General features: G+C 36.9%; 2 protein-coding genes across 2 annotated transcripts; both read right to left on the bottom strand.

The window, feature by feature from the left end:
- Positions 1 to 1,087: 1,087 nt before the first annotated feature.
- On the bottom strand, positions 1,088 to 2,654 carry LOC120346027 (small ribosomal subunit protein uS10-like). The gene is made up of 2 exons (XM_039415659.2): positions 2,493 to 2,654; positions 1,088 to 1,461 (listed from the first exon to the last, which is right to left on the bottom strand). Exons 1-2 carry the CDS (start codon positions 2,527 to 2,529, stop codon positions 1,133 to 1,135), a joined length of 366 nt encoding a protein of 121 aa, XP_039271593.1. The 5' UTR covers positions 2,530 to 2,654; the 3' UTR covers positions 1,088 to 1,132.
- Positions 2,655 to 7,213: 4,559 nt separating this feature from the next.
- Positions 7,214 to 9,227, bottom strand: LOC120346354 (E3 ubiquitin-protein ligase rnf168-like). Its single transcript, XM_039416066.2, has one exon. It carries the CDS (start codon positions 8,892 to 8,894, stop codon positions 8,172 to 8,174), a length of 723 nt encoding a protein of 240 aa, XP_039272000.2. The 5' UTR covers positions 8,895 to 9,227; the 3' UTR covers positions 7,214 to 8,171.
- Between the last annotated feature and the right edge of the window lie 3,021 nt (positions 9,228 to 12,248).

Below are 12,248 nucleotides of genomic sequence, written 5' to 3'. Positions count from 1 at the left end.
TTTAAGGGGAGCGGTTGTATTAAAATCATTTTTAAATTTCAGGCTTGGACTTATCTTCGGGGAAACACTGTAGAATCATCGCGCTTGCATAACAATACATATTCTGATCGTAAGACCCGATTTGCGTGCTTGCACAACAATGCCGGCTTTAATCGCTAAAGCTAGCGGTTCCGGAACGCGATTTGCTCAGTGCGCCTCGAAACATATCACATATTTTATTTATTCTAAATGTTTTATTGTTTCTCATTAAAGCAAATGATGTGTATATGAATAGAATTCATTTTATCGTTCTATATTATTTACTTTCTGTTACGTTGTTACATAACAGGTAAACCCTAATGCCGCAATTTCGTTGGCCGCAGTTTATTCATTTGCTGAACCAAGTTTATCGAACATGAGTGAGTTTTAAGCATTTTAAAGAAAAACTAGGTAGAGTTAAGAAAGGCGTACGTGTTTATAAACCTTAAAATGCATAAAGTACATATTAACGATGACAAACTTGTGTTTATTTTGCGGCAGCATATTTTTTCAGTGGAGGTGCGCCATTAGTTTTTTTCTTGATGATTTGGTGCCGCTGCAAACCACTGCTTTATGTTGAGTTTGATCAATAAGAGTGAACAATTTCGTACTAGAACCAGATCGTCGGTGGGCAGACATCGTAATTCATCATTAGGCCTGCATAAACAAACATTGCGCCACGGCTGAACTTGCTATGTAGCAAGAAGCATTCGCACCCATTACATTGAATAATCTGAGTAACGATGTTTTTGTTATTGAGTAGCCCTATTCAAAGTTTAGAATTAGCTGTTTCAATAAAATATCAAAAATGCATATTTTAAACTGTTTAGCATTATTAGCGTGAACAAAGGCTGCGAAAAATTTTAATATATCAAAAGGGGCCGCGAGCTCAAAAGTTTGGGAAGCTCTGGGTTAGGACATTACAAAATTTACACACATGAATGCAAAAAGTAATTTGTCACCAATATTGGACAAGATTTCAAGTTTCAATTTTAAGGTTAGCAAACTACATAGTAACTCCCACACTTTCTCTCCTACTTGACCAGCCCAGCTTACAAATGTTAGAAAATTATGTGTATGCATTTATTCAAACAAACGCATGAAATGGAGACAATTAGGCACCGTCAGCAATTGTAACTTCCACTTCAACACCAGGTTCAATGCTGATGGAGGTGATTTGCTTTACAATCTCAGATGGACTGTGAAGATCAATCAACCTCTTGTGGATTCTCATTTGGTAATGATCCCATGTCTTCGAACCTTCTCCGCAAGGTGTTTTACGACAGGTGATACGAAGGACCTTGGTTGGCATTCTTACAGGTCCTTTTACACGAAGCTGCTTCTCTTTTGCACCTTTGATCAGATCAGCACAGACCTTTTCCAGGCTGGGAACATTCTTCGATGTTAATGTAATTCGAATCTTATGAATTGGAGGTTCTTCCCCTAGAATGTGTAAGAATGAAATATTAAACAAATGAATGATGCCAAAAGTACCCAACTGATCAAAATCCTCTCGATCAATAAAATTTTATTTGTCAATTTAGGTCTTCCAGAGTTTGAAATTATTGCTGATAAAAAATATACAAGAAAACAGATTATTAATTATTTTTGTATAATTTCAAAATCCCGATTAATGACAAATATTAGTGTAATGTAGTTTGTGAATATTCGGCTGTGAAATCAGAAATAGAATTCCGAAATACTGAACTTTTATGTTAGCTATTCTATTTACAACATTGCGTATCAAAAATAAGCAGACGATCAGTTAATAAGAAATTAGGGGAAAAAGTAGATTATGCAGATGTCAAAATGAAACAGATTAATCAAGTGAAGAAAAAAAACATTTTATTCAACAGTCTGACAGTTGAAGCTTTTTTATAAATCTGAAGTTTCTATGAACATTAAACTCGAAAAATGAGGCTTCATGTCGAACTATCCAAAGCAATCAATTTTGACTTTTTTGCAAGCTCTATTTTTCAGTGCAGTTCTCCATAGGCAAACAGATTTTTTGATACGTCAGGCAATCAGATTTTTTGATTCGTCAACCAAACACAATCGTAAACAAAAGAATAAATATAATGATAAAATGAACAACAATAATTTTGGTATTGACTTGAGGTAATGATACAACTATATGGACAGCTAACGGATATGCATAGGATGTACGATTATCAGATTACTGTATGTACAAGGCTTGAGTATTGACTATTTTTAGATATATACACAAAGCATAAATTTTATTACTGGTTGATGCACTATTTATTCAATGTTCAAGTCACTTATTGAATTGAATTCTCTGATAGACTACCGGTATGCATATACCAACTCTATACTGAATTAAGCTACCAGCATACCGGTACCGTACTGTGCCAATGAGTTTCACCAGTACCGGTACAGCAGGATGCATTAACGAGCACCGTACGCAACGGCCGAAACGCAGTAACATAAAACATAAGCTAGTTGAATTCACAAACCTGGGGGTGCTTTGCCAGTCTCCTTGTACGCACTCATGATGTTTTTTAGTGTCTACCGGCCGACGTAATCTCGAAATACGATAAAATACGAGAACAGCGGTGAGCCAGAAATAATCAGATCCACACTGTAGGACTGATGAACAGAAAGAGACGCGAGAACGCCAACGTGCGTGTGATTTCACATTTTGTCATGGGTGAGTTATCACAGTGACGTCACTTTAAATGTTGTGCAAAGTCTCCACAGTTTGCTGGTTAATCGCATTTTTACAATGTGCCCAGCGTGGATCTACCCTTTTAAAACAAATACGCGGCGGTATTACTATCATGGACTCATTGTGCTTTAAGTTTAGAAAAACGCTTGCCACCGCACATCTGATTACTCTGCGTGGGTTCGCAGGATCGAATCCCATGCGGGGATGGTTATGTGCGTGAGGATTGCTGGACTACTCGCCGCCGTAGGGTGGTCCACGTGACCGCTGGTCGGTTACGGCCTCCTCTGCCACTAAGTCTATGCTTCCGAACAACAAATAACTAACTAATGCCATACCTAGGCTTACCATACGTCCCGCTTTAGGTGGAACCAGTGATTTCCCTACACCCCCCCCCCCCCCTATAGGGGGTGAACACCCCCCTAATTTTGGGGTGCGATTCCACACTGAAGGGTTCTAAACCGCAGTCTGCGGGCCAATTACGGCCCGCGTGACGATTTGAAATGGCCCGCCGAACTTGAGTGAAATAGTTTAACCCTTCATGTGGTACCTTTTGAGTTTTAGATACCGTCTATTGTTACATCATTATCACAGTTTAAGCACGTTTATTTCGTAACAATTGAATTATTCCGGTATCTTATGTATAGGTATGGGTATTATGATTACACACTGCAGTATTTTAGATATCAGCCATATATTAAGAAGGCTTAAAGATGTCACAAAACGAAAACTAGGAACTGAAAACAGACGTTTTTTAGATGAATGACAGCGTTTTTATTTCTTTATTGAAAAGAATCAAACTTCAGCGATTTGTCTCCTTACAAAATATTTCAGTTCTGAAGGAATACAACATTATGATCAGTTGACGAGCGTATTTCAAAATTTAATTCATACAAAAGTCAAACAAACATGTTCAAAAAAATTAGAAATGTGTAACAAAACAAGCCATAAGTAGCCATTCATACAATGTCAGATGAGCAAGTAACTTCATTAGTCACTATCAGTTGCAAATTACTTGTTGAAACGTAGTAGTATATATTTGCGGTTGAAAGCCGTGCTTGTTATCTATTCCCCGAGAATTCTATCAGCTAAATATTATAATTGTTGATTTTATTACATAACAAACTGCGATGCTAGGTGTATCTAAAATCAAGCTTAGAGCCTATTTTGGTGCCTATTTCTCAAAATTTTCTCAGGGCGCTTAAGCACGCCCTGAACCCCAGCCGTGTCGTCCCGCACTTTTCCTCGCTCCCCTTTTCTGGCCCTACAATTTCATTCTGCTCTGGATTTTGGCTCGCCGTCAATCAACTTGGGGGCCCCCATGTACATCGTTTCTTAAATACATACCATAGCCTAGTTTTATCTCTAATAGCAAATTATTTACCACCCCCTAAATTTTGGACCCCCCCCCCCCCCCCCCTAAAGAGAAAAGCTGGGGAACATACTGGGTGGGACAGTCCCGCTTTATCGCGTGTTGTCCCGCCGTCCTGACAAGTCAGCCAAAAGTCCCGCGTTGGCGTTCCACCATCTATTATAATACACGAACACTATACAAAATAACATGTTTTCGTTACTGTTGTTGCTGTGCAGCCCAGCGCTAGCCCATTTGCTGGAGGTAAATCCGTTATTTTGTTTGTTTCGTTGTTTCCGTAACGTATAACATGTTAAATCAATAGTAATTGGTCCTGTTCTGACGTTCACGTGAATGTAACATTGAACAACGTCTTTTTGACGAAGGCGTTATCTACAGAAAAGCATGCTTAGGCGAATAAGTAAATTCTCAATGCTTGAAAACGGCAGGCTATCTTTCTTCCTTTTGCTGTACATAAAGAATCTAAATTCGAATTATTTGTATTAGTAAACGTCAATTCCTTTCTATTTTTCGAACTGAACCCGATATTTGGACAGAGAATATGCGCATGAACTCTCGATAGCAATATGTCAATGAAGACAGACGGGATGTCTTTGAATGGAGGCCTATGTAGTAAAATCGGAAAATGTAAAGTCACAAAAATATGGTAACCCTAGTCATACCCGACATGGAATGGTAACCGGACGAGAGGTCGTGGTTCGCCATATGGTTAAGTCGTCTCATCGGCTTTCCTATTCCCCGAGATAATATGTAAATCCTAGCCTATATAAAGATTCATTCCTTTGTCAGAATGAACCATTTTCCCGCCGTAAAAACGCGCCCATCTATAATGACTGGGACTCGTCTTGTAAATGGAAGCAGTGTGATTTGACTTCACCTGGTACACAAATTTGCTGGGACTCTGACTGGTGATGTGCCACTGTAGTTTAAGATTTTCTTTTTGCCAAGATCATTCGATAAAGATTTGGTGATAGCATCCCCACTTATATTATGGGGTACTTCACACACCCCTTTAAACAAGGCGTTGAATAAGGAGTTACTCATACATCTACTATGCAGTTTAGAAAGAATTTTGTCCGTTGTATATGGAGTTATCATGTCTTTTTAAAATTTACTTCAATGTATTGTTCGCTATTTGGGGTAAGTGGGCAAGTGCATGAGAACGTCTTAAATCTTTTTTCGCCCACTTTTCCGTATATTTGTTTGTTTTTGCCTTGTACTTTGAGAAATATATGCAGAATATCACTGCTGAAATCCTTATCGTTAATAACAAGAAGGTACTATGTAGGCTTGCACGTAATTGACAAAAATCAATTCCGTAATTACGGCCAAATCGATTACGTAATGACCCCGTAATTGCGATATTTTTTCACACATTTAAACCTATCCTAACAACCAATTTAATCCACTTCTATTCCGAATGGGACATCGAAGTTTGGTTTTCATATTCCCGGCAGTACTACACGCCGGCGACAGATGTTAAAGACAAATATCAAGGAGTGAATTCAAAACAATTTTATTCTGATTTTTATCTTTTGTATTAGCTTTGATTCTGTTATCCACTCTATCACCAAATTTTATGCGATCAATTTTATCATTACCAACTCTGGTAATATATTTAAGAACCGATAGTTCACTTTTTCAAAATCGTATTAACGTATTAATACGGCTTTCGTATTAAATAAAAATTCCGGGTTGCTAATTTATTAAATCAACTACAAGCGTATTCTCTCGTTTGATTATACTTTAGCTTGCCTCGCGACGAAGACTTGTTATTTCACCGTTTTTTACAATATCCGACTTTACTACTTAGTTAGCATTTTATAATAATTATTGATGCCGACTTATTGACGATATTCCGAATTCCATGCTTCATTTTACATTAAATCATTTCGCGGCCCATAACATTATTTGCGATAAATTTAGATCAAATACTAATTATTTGCGCATTATTTAAAATAACGTACTTATATGACATGCCTTCTCCGAAAATACAAAATTATATCGCAAAACAATGCATTTTGTGACATTTATTTTGCACTCATGAAAATATTAATTTATTTTTCTAACTCAAGTCGACAATCCTATTTGCCAAGATTGACACAAGTTTGGTCGAGTGCCGGTGGTATTCGAGTTGACGATAAATCAAAATAAGTTGCCGCATTTGGTAAAGACAGGTAATCATATTTGGCCGACATATTGCGAGACATTATGAAAAACATATTGAGCAATGCCAAGTCCGGACAGATATATAACGATAAAATCGGTAACATAACATCAAGATTTTGTAATAGAAAATGGATCTCGCGGAGAATAAACACGGGAAATCCCGTCGTATTGTTGTTTCTCTGCCGTCTCAATCGCTTTACCGATGCCGAAAAGACTAAGTTGCGTTGGTTCATTACGCAATTTCTCTTCCGTCTTTATATTGCTGTTTGATAAGCGCGACATTAATTATCACGGCATTCACAAATAGACCATGTTTTACAAGTTGATCTCTTACATTCTTTAGTCATTTCACCCGAAGAAGTTGAAACCAGGTGTGTTGACGTCCATCGGTCTCAACACAATTAATTCTATTCCTTATCTACGGTTAATATGTACATTGGCCATCCTAGATAAGTTGATAATAGGTTAGTAAATGACGCGTTATGCCTTCCCATCTGCCTAACAAGAGAGAGAAAAACGGCTGCGAATACCGGAACTCTAACTTCTTTTACTTACACTTTAATTTTTTACAATCGACTTATCTGAAGAGAGCTCGTTTCAATCGCGAAAGCGCTCGACCAATAATTACGACTTTACGTAATTCGTAACTTCACTTCCGTAACTCGAAATAATTCCGTAAATTACCTGCAAGCCAATTATGTTATTAGAAGAAGCAAACTTCTCTGAAAATATCAACATATGAATTTGTCGTGTGAGAGGAATAGTATCATACTTCTTAAGAAATGTTTTTGGAAGAACAAGATCGTGTGCCTCAGGCCCACCTCGAGTGATTGCGAAAAAAACTATGGCTATAATCCACATATTAAATGATTCCAGTGATGTGATGATCGCCAGTTACTCCACAATATAATTTAGGTACACCAAACATTTTCTGAAGTCACAAACTGGATTACTGTTCCACTTCCACACAATTAGTCAGGAAACATTTTAATAAACTTAAATAAAAATAAAGAAATATTTCGGCAATGAGAAAGAAAAATGAAATGAACAAAAAACTCAGCAAAGGCTCAGAATTAACTTCAATTTTTGAATGAGTGTTCGCATTAAAGAACAAACAATCAAAAAAAAAGTTTCAATTCCATCCCGTTCCACGAAGTTGACAAATCCTACAGAGCCATTAAAATGTAGTTTGCAACAGTCTAATAAGCACGTTTAAGAGGTAGACAAAATAAATGTATTCTATCAATGAACAAAATAATGGCTGAAAATATAGTCATTTTCCACACTACTCCCACAAAAGGTTTAAAAGGAAAATACCGTGGAACCGATAGGCATGGGAGAGTTAACTTTTCTTGGGATGGAAATGGTATTTATAATGATAATGAAGCAGCTCAAAATCATGGGCAATGAAAGTATATCGCCTGGTATTTGAAATACCCATCACAAAATACAGCTGTGTTGCGAAGCATTTTAAATTTATTAGAAATAAGTTTTTTTATATAACACTTTTAAACAAGACTCTGTATTAGAAGCCACAATTATGCAGAGGAGCTACTATTTTATAAGAACGCGAAACTCAATTTTTACACACTAGTGGAGTGAAAGATGTGTGAGCATTCTTGAACAAGGCTCTGTATAAGTAGTCACAGATATGCAAAGGAGCAACTGTGTAAACTAGATATTTTTTACCTTCGATGCGAACATAGTTATTAATATTATTCATGACTGGAACATTGGATATCAAATTGTTCTCAACCAGAGAAAGACTTTTTTTCAAATTACTTTGATACTTGATAAATCACCTACAGTGTTAGAAATCACAGTAAAATGAACATTAGTTTGCAACTAATTTTAGTTTGAAAGGTTCCAATAATTAGCATACCCATGGGAAGTCTCACAAAACAAACAGATGGGTTCAAATTCATCAGGTTATACTTGGCTTCTTTTACGTTTTCGTGTCTTTCTAGTAGATAATGGCATTGATTTTCTTTTGACCTCGCTAGTATTCGGAGAATTTTCACATATCGAGGTAAGTACTTTGCGTGGCCGTAGAATTATTTTATTGACCAGACTTGGACTAACATTCATCTCCAACTCTTTACTGAGTTTTATAGCAAGTTGTTGATCAGCTTCCTGTTGAATTTTTTGTCGTCGCTCGATTTCATTTTTTTCTTCTTCTTGAATTTGTTTGATCAGATTTAAAGATGCTTCTTCTTGCTCTCTTCGCTGGGAAGAACTTTCTAGAAGCCACTCTTGTCGCATTGTGAGGTATTCCTCTTGCAACTCCCCCGGTTCTGCTATAGATAAATCCACAGGCTCTGTTTGCATAAAAGTTTGACTGTTACTTTTTCCACCGAGGCGACGAGCAACTAAATCTGGATATTCCTCCTGTATTTTTGCCCATTTTGATTTGTTTATTAATTTTCCTTGAGCACTTGCCCTTCTAGCCCACGTACTGAGCCTCTTTTTGCACATTGGACACTCAAAATTACAATTTTTGAAATGTTGCTGATAACATTCATTGCACAACTCATGGGAGCAGGACATAGTAATTGGTTCAATGAATATATCCAAGCATACAGGACACATAACCTCATCCAGAGATAGTGATTTCACCTTTTCATCCATTATTTTAGTATTTCCCTCACTCATAGTCAATTATTATCAAGACTGTAATCACCCTTTGTTTATCATAACAAGTTCCAGCAGTCCATTTATAAATACTATGCCAATTTTTTTCTATAGTTATGATATTGAATCCTGGAAAAACACAATTTTTCAATTGTGATCATTCAATAATTCGCCAGGGCAGTTGGGTGTGCTATAAATGGGTCAACTTTATCATGATTAAAGGTGTGTTCACACTGAACGAGCCGCAGCAGCGCCTATGGTCTCGCGTCAGTTGTATATCACTCGATGGCGCCAGGTGCGGTTGCTTACTGCTTAGAAACACAGATGCAGAAATCGTTAATTATAAAAAGAAAAGAACAACGAACACAATTTAAAATAAAATATCAGTCCGACTGTAGTCACACATTACAAATATGAAGCCGGGAAGATGAAAGTCATATATACGATTAATCATTAAAGAACATTAAAGTTCAAACTTACCAAGTTTAAAATAGATTCGAACATCGAACTTAATTACAAAAAGGACGAAATTGACGACTCTGCAAGGACATATGCAGAAATTATACAATAACCGTAGTCTGGTAGTATAAATCATCATCAATATTACAGTTCATTGTGTTGAATATCGACAAAATAGTTTGATTAATTTTTATTTTGCTATGTCAGACCAGCAGGAGTAACTCAATTGCCATATTCTGATTATTAAATAAAATTAAACCAAGCATTCACTACATCGCAATGAACTAATTTCAACTAGTTTATCATTCGGGTCTCGTGTTAGGTACGAAACTACATGAGACCCTATCATTCAATACATTTGTGCTTGGACATGAGCAGTTGTCCATTTTTGAAGACGCCAAATAGAAATTGCATTCAATGTAGAGTATATCGATAGCTGAATACCATTGCAATGCACTCTAGATTCAACTCCCACAAGAAGGCAAACTTGTCATAGAGTATAATAACATGGAACAGTCAGGGATGACTTCAAATATAAATATGCTCAAAAATAAATAATATCCTCGGGCATTAATATTATATCTTTGGCAGCTATAGTTTACAAAAATAATAAATGAATGTCAAATGTGTCGCCCGACCATAACTGCTCAGCGGTGTCAATCAATTCCATGCTTCCGAAAACAAAATAACTGGCTACGGTAACTAATCCCATACCCGACCCGGACTGGTAACTAGACAAGAGGCCGAGGTTCGCCATATGATTAGGCCGTCTTATCGGCTTTCTTCCCCCCCGGGATACGTAAATCCTATCCTATGCGCCCTTACGGCGCGCGTCAAAACAGCAAAAAGAAAAACGCCGAGAGAAACCGAAGCGACGCCGCTCGTCACCCCCAGTCTTGTGTGTACAGTAATCGTCATTTGAAACAATAGGGAGCGATCTCCCGCGCATGTCGCGTCGCATCCAGTGTCAACGCTCCTTTAATCTCAACCTAACCATTCAAATTAGAAAGCAGGATGATATTATTCTGATAGGTCTACGTCACACGACACCTCATTGATTTCAACCACTGGAGGATTCGAAATTACTGGTACTAAAGTTAATGATATACCGGTAATACTACCAGCCATAGTTAGGTACCGGTAGCCTAGTTTCCTAATTTCATATTATTTATACGAACCAGAAAGCTGGAGTGCTCTATCACAAGAACTAAGTTATGCTGGAAGACGCACAACTCGACTACACGGACAACTCATCAGAGACAACTCGACTAGACGACTACACAGAGGTCTGGTGAGTTGTCCGTCTTTTTGCATTTTCGACGGCGACGTTTTAAGACTATAGGAGTCAACCATTGTGATCAGCAAAATTCTGCAGTTTCCAACCGGTTCCCATGCGGAAAATAATCCCTTATTACAATATTTATGAGGGATGAATGGATCCTATTTGGAATAATATGTTCCGAAGGAAACAACTCGGACCAAAATATAAGTTCAAGCACATTTAGCTGGTAGTGGTAATTACAACATACATAACTGTATATCACATAAAACTAAAACGTATTAGAATATATTTGCAGAATAAAAAAAAATACAAAATAAAAATAGGCTACATTTGTTGGGAACACAAAAATATCGGAAAATATTTTTTTCAATATTACATGCAAACTCTAGGGTTCGAGACCAAATGCGAATATGATCTGCAAAGTTCCGACAATTTTTAACAGTAATTTTGAATAGTACCAATAGTGATAAGTATTATATATAAAAGTTGAAGGGAACAAAGCGTGACTTTATGATTTATGGGGTTTCAAATACAGGCGAAAAACAAGATTTTCTGAAATTTGATGCGTACTCGGTATATCGAGGCCGAATTCGAATATGTTGCTTTATATGCCGACAACTTTTGACAACGATTTCGATCACATGTACAAGTCAAGTGTCTAGCACCAAAGTATGATTACCAGCGGAACAAAACTTAACAAAAAATGGCCCTTCAATAATTGACAAAAAATCAGATTTTGCAATATTTCGTACGGACTCAATGATTCGATGCCGAATTCGAATATGATCCGCAAAGTGCCGACAACTTTTAACAGTAATTTCGAATAGTACCAATAGTGATAAGTATTATATATAAAAGTTGAAGGGAACAAAGCGGGACTTTATGATTTATGGGGCTTCAAATACAGGCCCAAAACAAGATTTTCTGAAATTTGATGCGTACTCGACATATCGATGCCGAATTCGAATATGATCCGCAAAGTGCCGACAACATTTTTAACAGTAATTTTGAATAGTACAAATAGTGAAAAGTATTATATATTAAATTTGAGGGGAACAAAGCGGGACTTTATGATTTATGGGGCTTCAAATACAGGCCAAAAACAAGATTTTCCGAAATTTGATGCGTACTCGGTATATCGAGGCCGAATTCGAATAGGTTGCTTTATATGCCGACAACTTTTGACAACGATTTCGATGACATGTACAGGTAAAGTGTCTAACACCAAAGTATGATCAACAGCGGAACAAAACCTAACAAAATATGGCCCTTCAAATATTGACGAAAAATCATAATTTGCTATATTTAGTGCGAACTTAATAATTCGATGCCGAATACGAATATGATCCGCGATATGCCGACAATTTTTAACAGTAATTTTGAATAGTACCAATAGTGAAAAGTATTATATATAAAAGTTGAAGGGAACAAAGCGGTACTTTATGACTTATGGGGCTTCAAATACAGGCCAAAAACAAGATTTTCTGAAATTTGATGCGTACTCGATATATCGAGGCCGAATTCGAATATGTTGCTTCATATGCCGACAACTTTTGACAACGATTTCGATCACATGTATAAGTCAAGTGTTTAACACCAAAGTATGATCAACAGCGGAACAAAACTTAACAAAA

The sequence above is a fragment of the Styela clava genome, chromosome 8 (assembly GCF_964204865.1).
Source record: "Styela clava chromosome 8, kaStyClav1.hap1.2, whole genome shotgun sequence".
NCBI classification, from domain to species: domain Eukaryota; kingdom Metazoa; phylum Chordata; class Ascidiacea; order Stolidobranchia; family Styelidae; genus Styela; species Styela clava.
Note: the sequence above shows the minus strand (reverse complement) of the source record. Positions and strands in the feature narration are given on the sequence as shown.